The sequence below is a fragment of the Aphelocoma coerulescens genome, chromosome 1A (genome assembly GCF_041296385.1).
Source record: "Aphelocoma coerulescens isolate FSJ_1873_10779 chromosome 1A, UR_Acoe_1.0, whole genome shotgun sequence".
Classification (NCBI taxonomy): Eukaryota; Metazoa; Chordata; class Aves; order Passeriformes; family Corvidae; genus Aphelocoma; species Aphelocoma coerulescens.
In genome coordinates this window covers 67760686-67776205 of record NC_091014.1, presented here as the reverse complement: position 1 = coordinate 67776205, position 15520 = coordinate 67760686, and the positions used below count along the sequence as shown (strand labels likewise).

Genomic DNA, 15520 nt, shown 5'->3' with positions numbered 1-15520 from the left:
CTGCTTCATTCTTAATTGCTGCCTATGAAGTGGGGTAGATCAAAAGGGGGTGGAGAACAGAGAAAGGAGTACTTTGGAAGGACTTCTTTGTCTCTTTTAAGACATGAAAAAAAAAGAAAGAGAAATCTGAAGCCCAGATTATGTACAGAGAGGTAAAACACGCAGAGTTTATTTCTCCTGAAGCCTCAGGAGTGCAGCTGTGGGTCAATGTTATGATCCATGTGGAAGAGACAGCCACTGGGCAAATGCCTTGTGCTGGACTTCTGCTGTTTCCACCTGCATTTGCCTTATTGCAATGCAACTGTGGGGAGTGAGCAATATCCTTTTCCAGAAGAAAGTGTGCAGCCCTGAGATCTCAATTCCCATACACCAGGAGCAAATGTGCTCAGTGCATAAACTCCTTTGTGTTGGAGTCCCCAGTGCACAAGTTTAGAATAACTTGCAGTGCTGATGCTGGGTCATTGTTCTTTTGCTGTCACGGTCAAAGCTCTATGGTTGTTTCCATGTTAGCTCATTGTTTCTGGGGCTATATCTCTGCTGTGAACTTCCAACTTCTTATTTGAATAGTAGAAGGGTAGAATTTGACCATTAAAGTTTAGATCTCTGGTATCTCTCTCTTTAGAATGATTCAAGAACTAGTTAGGTGTTTAGTCCCCTGCTGCTTAGATGTTTCTATTAAAATCAGTCCCGTAACTAGGCTCAGAATTGGATGATTCTCTTTAGAAAGAGTGTTTCTTCTCTAATCATATTCTGGAGGTGGGAAGGCAAAGGGAATCAGTGTTATGTGTGGCCAGATGTAAAGGAATATAACTGAGATACTGAGTCCTACCCAAGAGATTCTCCAGCTGGGTGTCCTGGAGGCTCAGGACATTTCAAACTGAGTGTTGGAATGGGGTTCAGACAGGCAGATGCACCTGGGCTGTCCAAGGCATTAGTCAGGATTTGTGGTTTTGCCCTTTCTACCTGCAGTCTGAGAGGTATTGTATGAGCCCTGAACACACAGTATGCAAATTAGATGGCATTAGAGACAACCCAAACAGCCTTGCCTGTCTTTAACTCCTGTGATTCTTAACAGGCCCTAAAATGGTGGTTTTGAAGACACAGGGGAGGAAATCACACTCTGCTGTAGTTGTGTTGAGTTTGGTGGAGATGTGCATGAGAAGTAATTTTGGCTGAGCTTCATCTACACAGTTCAACTGTGTCTGTAACTTTACAGACCTCCCCTCCTCTGGGGTTTCGACTTTTTTTGTTTGGTTTGGTTTTTTCATTCTACTCTACATGCAAAAATTACAGAAAGCACCTGATTTTCCTGACATGAGCATATATCAGGACTAACAAACAGTGAAGGATCTGACATAGAAAAAGAGCACTAGAAGGGCTCAAAAAAGAGATCAGCAGTAGACATTGAATCTAGTGCAGTGACATTAAATCTTGCACACTGTGGTCCACTATAGAAATAATTTTATGTAAGGGACTGGATGGGAGAGCACAGAAATAGCAGGATTTGGTGAGCTGTGTGATAGTTTGGAGTTCACAGCAGAGATACAGCCCCCTGTATTGAAATCAGCAACTCTAGATGTGAATATTCAGAGCTGAGAAGTCATTATTTACTGAGGACCTAAAGAGCACATGTATAACCATGCTACACCTTTTTATATATATGTAGGTCCTTTGAAAAAGATATGTTTGAGTAAAGCTACAAGGAAACAGGAAATTCAAGTAGGTTTTCTTTCATCCCTACTTGGGGGGTAGAGTTTGCCAAACAACGCTCCTAAATCGCAGATGTTTTGAACAGCCTCGCAGAGGAGCATCCTTCTAACTGTGGTGTCTTTCAGAAATGTAGATCCTTTCTGGCACTTAACTGGGAAGAGAGGAAGATAAATGAAAGCAGTTTGCTGTCTGTGCCCTGGGAGGCCAAACCACTTGCTGTAGCTATGCTGTGATAATCTGATCATCTGGACCACTCAGCTCAGTTAATTGGCTGTTACTCGGGATTTAACACAGAGCTCCTAATTAGGCAGACTCCTTTAACGCCTCTTTCACAAGCAGTGTGGTCCTTTAACACATCCTCTCAGTCCTTCCACTTTTGGCAGTCTGTGCAACTTCTTCATGGTGGCACATTAGACAAAGACCTGGGAACACAAACAGTGAGGTCGATTGCTGCAGGTGTGGCCAGCCCTTAAGTTTGCAAAAAGCTGAGGCAAAGGAGTGCAGAGAGGCTGAGTGAGCAGGTGGTGACTGGCTGTGAATTGGCACTGGAACTGGAGCTGGTCACTGATCTCGGTGCTGGAGCTATCTTGTCCTTGGAAGCCCTTTACAACTTAATGAAGTTTGACTGGGGGGATGGCTCCCCAGCTTTTTTTGTAGAATGAGTGTAGTTCTTGAACGTTTGCTTTCCGAGTTGAATTCAAGATTCACTGTACTGCTGTTCTCTGGGGATACATATATATATATATATGTACATATACACCAAAGCTATGCATGTGTGCATATATAACATTTTTATATATGTTCACATACACACACATACACAGCTTGTTTCTATTGATACTAATTCCTCCAGAATATTTACAGAATGAGAACATGTAAGGCCAGATGTCATAAAGGCTTACAGGGTGGAATGAGGTCAGGCTGCATCTGAAGCTGAAGCCCCTGAGGCACTGCTGTACCACAGGCAAGAACTGTCAAATGTGGAATGCACTCAAAACAAAACATTTTGGTTCAATTGGTCTAATTCGGGAAGATGTAAAGCTTTTGGGAGAACAGGAGTCTTCCAAATACAGATATGGCAATTGCATTTCCATCAAAAAACTTATTCTGACTGGGAGTCCCTGACTGCCTCACCAGTTTACCAGTGTTAATCTCAGGTTCGTGACACAGTTTCTGGAGGTTGGGAAGCATAATGGAAATGAAATCATGTTATTATAAATGAACTGCAGCTTTTTTCCTAGGCCTAGTTAAAAGGACTGGAAAGAAAAGAGGTCTTTAATTGACTGTGTAAAGGTCTTGTGAGATATCCCAGACTCAGTCTGAAAATACTGGAGAAACATTGTGTGTGGCCTTTGGGAATGAAACCTTCACTTATTAGTTATTTTCCTTGGAGTTTCCCTTGTGGCATCATTATGTGCTTCATTACAGTAAACCAAGCATGAGTCTGCTTGGGAGATCTGACAGGGAAGACTGGTGAGTCAATCTGCTGGACTGTTCAAGTGCTGCTGGACCCTAATCTGTAACTGATAGGAAACATAAGAATAATCATAACATTTAGGGGTCAGCCCCCATCCTCCAAGCATTTCCTTCTTTACCATTCCACTGTCTGCCCTCTCAGAACGTGGTGGTTGGGAAGCAGTTTCAGTCTGAGTACAGGGGATAGAAGAGGCTCAGCTAAATGAGTGGGGTATACAGCCTCCAGACTTTCACAGTACACGGTGGATGTGGTGTCTCCCTGGATAGATGGGAGCTATTTCTTCTTCCTGGAGAAAAGTCCTGATTGGACAGAGGCAGTGATGCTTTGCCTCTGTAGTGGTGATGGTGCTGACCGTGTGGGCAGACACGTACAGAATGTCTTCTCCTGGGTATAAAACACTAATGCTGGAAGGACCAAGACATAGTTTTTCCCTCACAAGTAAGAGCTTCTCCAAGAGAATGAGATTATGGATCAGTCAACCCCGTTTCAGCTGTGGCACCACTAGAGGGGGAAAGAGTATGAAACATTTGTATGCATAATAGTTTCTGTACCCATTGGTTTTTATCAGCATTTTTCACTGTGCTACTGCCTGTATGGAATTGACCTGTTGGAGCCAGTCCAGAGGAGGCCTCCAAGAGGATCAGAGGGATGGAGCAGCTCTGCTATAAAGCTGAGAAAATTGGGATTGTTCAGCCTGGAAAAGAGAAGGCTTTTGGGCCTCATTGTGGCCTTTCAGTGCCTGAAGGCAGCCCACAGGAAAGATGGAGAGAGACTCTTGACAAGGGCCTGGAGTGACAGGACAAGGGGCAATGGCTTCACACTGACAGAGAGCAGGTTTAGATTGGATATGAGGAAGAAATTGTTCCCTGTGAGGGTGGGGAGGCCCTGGCACAGGTTGCCCAGAGAAGCTGTGGCTGCCCCATCCCTGGAAGTGTTGAAGGCCAGGTTGGATGGGGCTCTGAGCAAGCTGGTGTGGTGGATGGTGTCCCTGCCCATGGCAGTGGGATAGAAATGAGACGATCTTTCAGATCTCTTCCAACCCAGGACATTTTGTGATTCTGGGATGATTTCCATCCCTCCAGATCCTCCATTATTCTGCACTGTGACCATGTAATTTGTCAAACAATGAGAAATGGGGAACATGTCTAGAAATTCCAGACATTAGTCCCTGAGACCAGAACATGTAGGTATAAGCTTAGATGTACTTCACGAGCATTTCACATGCGTAAAGAGTTCTTCATGGAGAATGACCACGGTCCATAAGTTTGTACCTGTACCTGATACCACCAGATCTGTTCACATCACTAGAAATAAATGGTATCTACTGACTGCAGTATTTCTCATTCTGTTAGGGAACCACCTGCACAAAAACTGCTTAATGTAATGAGACTTATCTCTTCTTCTCAGACTTTGCTCTACCCTCCTCACACCCAACTCTGAATGGACAGAAGACAGCAAAATCAGCAAGGGACTCTTTTTCAGCCTACAACAGCAAATACCTCACTGTTTCTCAGAACCGGTCTTCCTGGCACAGAAGCGGGACCAATGGAGCTCTTGAAGCATCAGTGGTGTCCTACGGAAGTTCTGTAAGTAGGGTTACATGTTCATTGACCTACCTCAAGTGCCTTTGGGATGACGAAGAGGCTTGAAGCAGGAGGAGAAAGCAGGGTGCACTCCTCCTGTGTGTTGGTTAAATCAGAACTGGGAGAAGTATCTTTATGAGGCAATTGATACCACAGCCTCTGCTGGTTCAGTTGTCTCTCTGTGTACAGCAGGAATTAATTTCTGCAGTAGTAATCTCACCAAACTTTTGTTAATTGTTTACTTTAGCCAAAATCCCTCAGAGTGGGAATGGAGGGGTTGCTATTACCCCCAGTGGCAGAAAAGATCTGCAGGTTGATCACTAAATCGGGTGTGCTTGTGCCAACCCTGAGCCAGATGTGCCCAGGTGTTATTGGGGGCTGGATTGGATTGATTCCCAGTGGAAGTGTGGTGGGGCTGTGCTGTTTGGAGGGGAGCTGTCATTAGAGGAGGCCCCTTCTGGGATGTATTTGTAATGATACATTTGCTACCAGACCACTAAAACAAAATCATCATGAAATGTTGATCCTACCTTCCCATTTTCTTATTCCTTGGTGTGATGGCTTCTTGTCTTGGAAGTATCAAGAGGCAGTGAAAGCAGGACCTAAGCTGGTAGTTTAAATCACTGTTCCTGACTTTTACAGTGGCTGTGAGAGGGGAGGAAAGATCTTGATAGTACCTTCAGAGACATTTTTGAAATTGCAACTTTTTGTGCTCCTCCCTAAAAAAGTCTTCTTGTGCCAGAATGTCATGTGGTAAGGCAAGCAGTGCAAATTTAGGGGCAGGAAATGTCTTTAGTGAAATCTGTGGGAATGTTGGTTCATTTTCTGTGAATTAGACATCCATAATTATGGGGATGGCACCTTGCTTCCAAGAGCGAGGAAAAGAGTCCATGGAGAGGGAGAGTCACTGTTGACTCTCCTCATCCCCTGTGTAACTCCAGCAACACCAAGTGTTGCTATGGTGCCCTCTCAGGTGGCTGGGATGTGGCAGGTGGCTCCACACAGTAACAAACAGGAAAACCTCGTCCGAGTGATTTTCACCTTCTCCTTGTTCTCTCTCCCGCTTCTTGTACGTGCTTGTTTCTGCCCACACCCTCCAGTAAGGGAGGAGAGGATGCTCAGGGCTCATCTTCTGTAGAGCCAGCTCATGCACTGCTTTGTGCCAGTGACCTGGTGGTGGTGGTGACATCATTCCTTCTGCGCTGTATAGCCTGAAAGTCCCTGGGAGGGACACTAGAAATCTGCCACGGGTTTTTCCTCACTGGGGCAGAGATGGATCCAGGAGGTTTGCATGGACTGCCTGTGAGTACTACATGAAAATGTATCTAATCAGGAAATGGGAAATTGCAATAAAATGCTGTCTCACAAGCAGTTTTATATTCTGCCAGGATGTAGTGCTGAGTGTAATTTTGGGTGTGCCTAAAGGAACTGTATTTATGCTTTACTCATGAAGGGTGTGGTAAGTGTGGTGTGCAGAACAGATTATTCGGTGGTAATTTTGTGAAACGATGAAGGATGTAGCATGCATGTAAACCCAATATTTATTTAGTGATATGATGACTGAAAGCTACTTTGTGGGAAACTAAGTGAAGCAAAACAATGAAAAACAAGAATCTGGGAGGTGTTGATGTATATAATAGTATGCACATTTGTATGATGCCTTCAAAAGTTTGTGTTGTGTTAACAAACAAGATAACTGCCACACAGCAAGTGGTTAACTTTGCATTCAGCACTACCAACGCATGTAAGGAAGGGGAGAAAAAGAGAGAAAGAAACCTGTGACTGGTACCTGTCAAGATTTTGCTTGTACAGTCACCTGTGGGAACCATAAATGTCTGGAATTAGGTTATGGGATGATTGCTTTGGATCAGGTTGACCCTTGCTTTTATCTTGTTTCCCCATCACTGGAGGGCTGGTGTCACTTGAGTGAATAACACTTTAGAGAGCTCTGTGAAGGGCTTTACACAGCAGCATTGTGCTGGAAATGGTGGCTGGAAACAGTTTGGCAAACTCACGGGCTGCCTTGGTGAGTGGGAAGTGCAAGTGAATGCCCCAGTGCCAGAGTTCCACATGGATGCTGCAGAATTCCCGTCCAGGCTGGGGAGTGATGGTGGGATTACTGTTGGAGCTGCATCCCAGAAGGGTTCTGAGAGGGAGATGATGAAGGGCTGGTCTGAGGGGCTGACTGAGTGCAACATGGGTGGTTTGAAGGATTTTAGCCATGGATTCCCTTCAGTCATGCAGTCTTTTCATGATATGTTAAAATGCAAGCTAGCACCGTTAACCATTCATGGGACGTATTTTTCTAATCCCTGGTATTTCTCAAAGTGTTTTTGTCCAGCCCTGACCTTCTGGACCTTGAACTACATTGAAGATATTTCTCTTGTTCTGGCTAAGATCAATTTCTTCCCTTCTGACACAGTTTTTGCTTCCCTTCCCTGCCTGCTTTGCTCCACAGCACATGGCACATGGCCTGTAATGTGGTCCTTATTCTCACTTCTCTGTCCACTTTCAAAATGTGAGTGTCTTCTCCCTTTGGTCTGTGCATGTGCAGAACAGGGCAACAGGGTTGGTGTGTGCCTCCGTGCCGAATTCGGTGGGGGAAACCATGCAGACAATCAATGTGATTGGTAGAGCAACCTTCGTTTATTAGCAATACAGAGGCACTTATATAGTATTGAATACAAGCTTATCAGCTCTTTAATTAGTTTAAACTTACAAAGGCGCATTCTTACTTCTACATAATTGGGTTAGATAAAAAACTACATTTAGCAAGCTTTATGTTTTGTCTTGAGAGATCAAAAGATCTTCCTCCCTTCTCATGGTCAGCATATCTTATCAGCACAGGACTGTACCTCCTTAAAATTCCCTTTTTTGTTCTCAGGCCTGTTTCTCACACAGGCACTTTCTCATGGAGGCTTTTTCTCATGCAGGCCTTTGCTTGCAGGCCTTTGCTTTGTACAGTTCTGTTATTGATTTGTTCCCTTTATCAATAATCCATGTCCCTGATCCTCTAATCATTCTGCAACACCTCCGTACCTGCTCTTCCGTAGGGATCCCATGTGTTGGGATAAGGCCACTATGTTTAGTTTATGGTCAGAGAAGGAATGAAGTGAGACTGGTTTGCAAAATGAATGTTTGTAGGTCTTACCTGGATTCTTCATGGCTTCACGTGCCCCTGTGGAGATAGACTCCCCCTGCCTACTTGGGCTTTTTTGCGACTCCTGTGTTTCTCTCCCAGGTTATCAACAACTACATGGATGGGACCCAGGGAGGGGCCAGGGACAAGGCCTCCCCGAGTGGCCTGCACTTCAGGGACAGCAAGAGGAAGGTCGACTATGTCTTGGCCTACCACTACCGCAGGCGCCTGGCCCAGCACGTGCCCATCGTGGCCTCCCCGGAGCCCACGCGTGGATCCGCCTCTGTGGCCCTGGTTTGGAACGGAAGCACCAGGAAGGGCCGTGCTGAGCCCCAGCAGCAGCAGCAGGACGATGGCCAGCGTGCCCTGCGGGAGTGGCCGGGGCTGCCAGGCCTGGAGGTGGTGGAGCTCAGCCCGCTGGATGCCCTGGAAGAGGAGAGGCGGCTGCAGCGGGAGGAGTACGAACGCAACCTGCTGGAAGCGGGGCTGGAGATCGAGAAAGACCCCGAGGTAAGAGGGGGAGACTTGCACGTCATACCCAATGGCATTGGGTGTCCTGATGGATAATGGCCACTTTGGATGCCCAAAATATGGTGTGAAGCTAAGAAGGTGGCCAGGGTGTGTTTGTGTGGCTTGGTCCTTTCTGTCTGAGAAAGACGTGGTTGTTATTGTTGTTTAATGTAGTGTTGAGTAACAATTTCAATCTTACTTTAGGTGAAAACATATTTATTTATCTAAATGTTTTATGACATGCAGCAAACACACTTTTCTTACAAAAAAAACCCCCTTAAATATTGCTAAAATGAAGGAAGTATCTCTTAAGTAATTTGCTGGAATACCGCTAAGACATTTCATATTTCCTCACAATACTTTTAGTGTGACTCTCAGCTTTCTTCTCAGCCGTGTGTAAGTTTTGTGTCCTTTCTTCATTCCACCCACGGACTGAACAGCTCCTATGCTGTGACAGGAGAAACTCCCAGGCTATGATGTGTGTGATGTTGGAATGATGCTATGCTCTCGTCAGCTGGGAGCTGTGGTTATTTCACTTGGCTGTCGCCAGTCGCTCAGTCGAGCACAGGTCTTCCAAATCCCACGTCGTTGCACTGAACTCTGTGCTATCCCACTATGCCTCCTTGAAAGCCATGGATATTTGTATCCAGTGAAGGGAAGTCCCTGCTGGGTTCTGGTTTTAGGTGCTCTGTTCTTGACAGAGAGATTTAGGGCTTCTTTACATACGTGCTGAGAACTTACAGCTCATGTTGCTTCCAGTGCAACCAGTCAACACTTCAAAAACAGGGAGCAAGTCACAGATTGAATCTGAAAATTCGAGTCTGACTGGCTTGGCATAGTGTATGCATGTTAAATCACTGGCAGGGGTAGAAAGTAGAAAAGTTTTTTGACTCTTAACATTTTCCTTGCTTAATTTGCTGAGTTGCAGGTGGCTCTGGGTTGTATTTCATTGCACAGCCTGGCTGAGCCATCCTTGCACTGAGCAGAAAAAAGTGATCTCAGATCCTGATTCTTTTATGCTGCACATGGGGGCTATGGTTCAGTACATGACCATCTTACTGCTATGATTTTTATAACCAAATTGCACAAAACCCAGGACAACAGCTGTTTTTGGAGACCCCTTTCAGTTCTGAATTTCATCAGAACCCAAAAGGTCTAGCAGGAGATTTGGATTTGATTATTTGACTCGTACTTACCCTAAGTCCAGCTGGATACAAATTCTCTTTTGGCCTCCTTCCAAGTGATGACACATGCTCTTAAATAATATACAGAGTGACAAATGATGTCATAAAGTGTTGATCAAAAAAACCCTTTTTGTCACAGTGTTCACTATGAAGAGGAAAAGGCTTTTTTGTAACTGAACTGGGAAGTTCAGAGGAAACTGTTGATCAGTTCTTTCATGGGAAAAACGAATTGATTTTGAAAATGACAAAAAAATGCTATTCCATCACTTCTCTTACTGTGCATATACAGAGTCACTCCTGTCCCCCATCCCTCCTCCCATCCTTCCCCAACAGATGAGCTGTCTAATCAAAAGGGGAAAGTGTTTTTCCTTCCAGAATTTCCTGAGAAACTGGAAGGGACAGGAAAGACTGTGCATTATCCTTTTTCTTCCCTACCCATGACCTGTGGCTTTTACTTCCTTTTATTTTTCTCACCTCACTGATTTTTTCTTCTGTTAGTTAACTCCTGTTGGAACATACTGAAGGTTCTGCATGTTTTCTTGCTGTGAATTTTGTAGAAAATGCTGGTTAGGCACATGTGAAAGGCACAGCTGTCCTTACATATGGATTAAAATTGTGTGTTGAGTCGATATGAGAACAACTTCTGCTTTTAGTCCTGGGAAAAAAATGTGTCTATAAATTTATTAAACTGAGAACGGCCTTAAAGTAGCATTTGTATTTTTGTGCAGCACAGTGGACTTTCAACTACTACATTTCCAGTGGACTATGCTGAACTGAATGTTTGCTAGGTGGAGGTTTTCTGTTTGTTGTTGTTCGTTAGTGCTAATATAAGAAATGGACTTTTTTCATATAATGCTATTGGAAGTTGAGATATATTCTCTAATGTATACTCTGGACCAGGTTTAAAGGTAAGTCTGGTCTGGCTGAAAAGGTAAATGTTAGAGGGATTCCAGTTTTGGACCCTTGGTTTGGAGCAGGCTGTGCTTTCTCTGCCTTACGTCATCTTCATATGGTTTTGCAAGAAAATCCACTAATTTAAGAATGATATAGTGTCCTGGATCAAAGAATCGTGGAATGGTTTGGATCTACCAACCTCACAGGCCATGGGAGTTCTTCTAGAAGAAACTTTTGTAGGCTGAAACCTTTTAGACAGCAGGAAGTTCATCTCTAGGAACACAGGATAGAGTTACAACAATTTTAAAAATCTTTGTTTCTGCAGCTTTTTTTGGAAAAGTGTGAATTTCCATGATGTTAATATGTTTGTTAACACGTGGCATTATTATGACTGTTAAATGCTTGATAACTATGGATAAACACCTTTCTCACTTGTATTGTCAATTCATTGTGTAAAAGAAGAGAGACAAGGAAAAAAAAAAATGTGAAATTTGTATGTGGAGAGAGGCATATTGTGCCTTTTGAATTCGTGGAAAATAGGCAAGACTGTGGACTGTCTCCATAACCTCCCAGTTATTGTTTGTGAATTAAGGAATTCCTGACTACATTTTCAACTGCCTAATAACTTTCTATCATTTGTTATTGCTGTCCTCCAGAGAAACTTTCATTTCTCTTCATACATCCTTCCTGTTTTGTTTTGTTGTTTGTTTTCCTTTATTTAAACAAAGGTGATATTTTGCATGTCCAAGACAGACTGCACAATGATAGTCTTGGGTATGAAGTTGCCCAGGAAGGGCAATAAATACCATGGACATTGCAGTTCTTGGTTGTTGTTTTTTTGGTGATTTTTTTTGGTTTTTATTTTTTAAATTTTCATTTTCCTCTTTTCCTTTGTTGTTGTTTTATTCTTCTTTGTTTTGTTTTTTGTTTGTTTGCTTGTTATTTGTTCCTAGGGAAACTGATAGTTGTGTTTCACCTAATCTGAAACCAGTAGTTCCCTTAAATTTGAATTTTGCTGTTGCTTTAATGACTCCAAATGCAACACACACCATATTCAATTAGTATTACCTATGGCAAGGCATAATAGGTATGGAATAAGAAGACACTGGAGATGTGCTTTGGCATTCTGACAAAGCTGGATCATTTTCAAGCACATTTGAAGTGAAATGTACTTTGCTAAATAGCAGTTGGGAAAGGAAATATTTATTCAAGGGGAAGATGATGACAATCCTAAAACAAAGTGTAAATTACCCTCCAAGAAGCTCATCTAACCTCAATTTTTGAGCTGGTATTGTTTCAAAAACGTCTCACTAAACCCCCTTGATTACATTACACTTGAGGGGAAGGAAGTCCTTAAGGTCCTCAGTGTTGATAATAATATTACTGACGCTGGAGGTTGTGACTGGATTTTTCTGCTTGATATTCCAAGGCATGTTTTGCATTTTTGTGGAAAAAACCCCACATAAACTTAAAAACCCAACCAGCCAAACAAACCTCCCAACACCCCCCCCTCCCCCAACCTGAGCCAAACAAAAGCTTGTAGTGCTGCAGGAGATTTTATTTATGGGGTTAAAATGCACTGTGTTGTTGCACTAAGGTGCTCCCTATTTGTCAGTCTCCTGTCAGCTAGTAAGGACAAAAAGTAGCCAAAATTATATAATGGATATTGCTTAATTTAGTAGTAATTAAAAGCCTGAAAAAAGAAAAGAAAAGATGTCTTTTCCCAAAATCTATCAATGTGCTCTGTGGATAATCCCAGGAAAACATCTCATGCCCTTAGTACATGAGAGACACCTTGCAGGCACTCAGTGTGGAGGTTGTAGTTGCCTCAAAATATTCATTCATCCAAAGTGCAGAGGAAGGCTTAATAGCAGCTAACATTAAAAGGATATGGAAATTTAATGTGAGTCCCAGACCTTTATCCCTATTAAGGAATGCCTCCTGAAGCCAACGAGAATGCAGAGTAATGTAGCACTGGAAGCAGACTGGGGTTTTTTGTGCTCTAGGTCTTTGGACTTTGTATTTCCATCTCTCAGCACTCAGAACAAGGCAATGCTTCTTTGGGGAGCCAATTATATAAATATTTGATGCATATTTTTCAGCGACTCTGGTTACAGAAGCATTAATTAGCTAAAACATGTTCTGCTCCTGTATGTTATATGGGGCTGAAATGTAATACACAGCTCTTATAAAATTAAAGTTGAACAGGCAAGGCAAGGTTTTCAGTGGTAGTGAAGTGAATGTGATGAAAATATTGACAAGTTGATTAACTATTTAAGGAGAAATCATGTCTCCATTTTAGACAGGATTTTGAAGTAGCCCCATGGGATTTACGTGTGATTAAATCAGCATTAACATAATGATCCAAAATAAAAAGTGGCTAAGTAGAATGGCTGTGATGTCAAAGCTCAAAATCCATACTATGAATCCTGTTTTTTAATGATTGTGTTGTGACTTGAATAGATGAATGGGCAGATAGACTCACTCTGTGTTTTTAATTACTGTCCAGACTCTTGATGTGAGGTACCTTAGTCAAAATGGCTTCCAAGAGATGCAGAGAAAATTGAAAAGATGTACAAAAATCAAAAATATAGGCATATTTTGTCAATAACCTTTTTAAAGCTCTTGGGCAAACCATGGCAAATGTCATCAATTGTCTGAAGATTGGGAAATGGAGTCATCCATATCTTGAATTTTAGATGGAGGTAGAATAGGTCTGTACATTCTGGTGATATTTACAGTGGGATTTGGGCCAGAGGCATCCTAATTTTACATATATTTTTACATAATGCTGTTTCTAGCAGACTTGCCTAGTAGAAATGGCCAATAATGCCTCCTAAATTTGTATTTCCACTTCTTTGTGTCCTGTGCTGAGTTCTGTCATCTGCTGGGAGAACTACTTCAATTCCTACAAACTGCTTGGCAGATGAGAAGCCCACAAGGAATGGCTTGTACATCTCTGCTGGGGCATGGCAGGGGGAGAACTGGACACTTGCAGGATGGGCATGCACAGTAACAAAATCAGCTGCTTGGCTTGTTCACAGATGATTCCCTGAAAACATATTTTAATTATCAGTGCTCTTGTTTGCAGCAGAAGTTTTAATGTGCAAATTAAATCCCTGGGGAGGGTTTGAAGGGTGACACATGAAGCCCTGAGGGATGTGACACTGCCACAGTGCCTGCAGAGTAGGCTTGGAGGCTGAACAGTGATAATTTCTCTAAGGCATGTGGGCCAGTGCAGCTTGAATAGCAGTTTCATGAAAACAAAGTAGTAAAATATGAGATATTTTGGGGAATTTGGCCCTGGGATTTGTTGCTTTTCTGAGCTGTTAAATGACAGAGGTCATGCTGCTGTTATTGGGGTGAGGTGCTGTGTGAGGGCTGCCCCAACTGCAATACCTGCTGCCTGATGCACCTTGACCTATTCTTTGTTGCAGTAAAAAAAATCCTGAATTTCAGAGTTTCTTTTCCAGGGGAAATGAGACTTTGCTTTCTTGTCCCCAAGCCACCACCTACTTTCTCTCTAGCAGCAAACAGCCCTGCAGGTATCTCTGGTGCCAAAGTGCTCACTACTGAATTTCTGCTGGTTAGATAATTATTCTATGATTTCACAGTTCTTTAGAGGCATTGCTGGTTAGCCATGATTTCATACCTCATGGAAATTCCTTTGCCTAAACCAAAGCCATTGAGAATTCTGCTTGGGAGCAGATGTAGCACTGGAGGTAAGTGCTCCCTGTTTTCAATATGTTGCTTTTATACATATAAACATTAATTTGTGTATGGGTTTTGTGATGTAAAGGATCTGAGCTCTCCTCTCCTCTCCTCTCCTCTCCTCTCCTCTCCTCTCCTCTCCTCTCCTCTCCTCTCCTCTCCTCTCCTCTCCTCTCCTCTCCTCTCCTCTCCTCTCCTCTCCTCTCCTCTCCTCTCCTCTCCTCTCCTCTCCTCTCCTCTCCTCTCCTCTCCTCTCCTCTCCTCTCCTCTCCTCTCCTCTCCTCTCCTCTCCTCTCCTCTCCTCTCCTCTCCTCTCCTCTCCTCTCCTCTCCTCTCCTCTCCTCTCCTCTCCTCTCCTCTCCTCTCCTCTCCTCTCCTCTCCTCTCCTCTCCTCTCCTCTCCTCTCCTCTCCTCTCCTCTCCTCTCCTCTCCTCTCCTCTCCTCTCCTCTCCTCTCCTCTCCTCTCCTCTCCTCTCCTCTCCTCTCCTCTCCTCTCCTCTCCTCTCCTCTCCTCTCCTCTCCTCTCCTCTCCTCTCCTCTCCTCTCCTCTCCTCTCCTCTCCTCTCCTCTCCTCTCCTCTCCTCTCCTCTCCTCTCCTCTCCTCTCCTCTTTTTTGGCCTGCAATAAAACAAATTAAAAGGCATTCCATAAAGTGTCATTCTGTCTTCTCAGATTCAGGAATGGATTCCAGCAGGGAAAAGGCTGGGGGGTATCTCATGGTGGAAATTAGTCCTTGAAGGATAGGACTGTTTTATGGGAAAAAAACCACAACTGTTTGTGTGTGGGGGGAGTGAGGGGGTGGAATTTGCTATCTTTTGGCAGATCCAGGGAAAGGCAATGTAAATAATGACTCAGGGTTGTGGGATTCTTGTACGTTTTGAACTCTTCTTGCTTTACTGATTACTCTAATGGCTGTGTGTGTCATTCTGCCCAAATTTGAGTTACTATAATGTCATGTTGATCAGGACATTATGCTTAGACAGGCAAGCAGTATTCAGCAGGAAGTGAGATGCTGTAGGGAAAGAATGATCCCGTCCCAGGTGCACAAGACATTTTACATTGTGTACACTTTCAAATGTTACATTGTACTTGAGAGGGAGGCGTTTTGGACTGAAAACTGGATTCGAGATTTTCAACATGAACGGTGGAGGGGTCTTTTCAAGAAAAAACAAAGTAATTTCCCCTTAGGAATCAGAACACCCTCTTCAGCTCAAACTGTTTCTTAAATCCTTTGCAGATCTAAGTTCTAGGTAGGGACAGAGTTCCATCAACTCAGTGCTAGTTCCTGTGGATGAGCAGATTTAGTGGGGGG

General features: G+C 43.5%; 1 protein-coding gene across 1 annotated transcript in view; it reads left to right on the top strand.

Moving 5' to 3' along the window:
- Positions 1-15520, top strand: part of ANO2 (anoctamin 2) — a 146537-nt gene that overhangs the window by 32 nt on the left and 130985 nt on the right. The window contains exons 2-3 of the mRNA XM_069003969.1: positions 4595-4773; positions 8012-8419. Coding sequence (XP_068860070.1) covers positions 4595-4773; positions 8012-8419 — 587 coding nt within the window. The remainder of the gene's footprint in view (positions 1-4594; positions 4774-8011; positions 8420-15520) is intronic.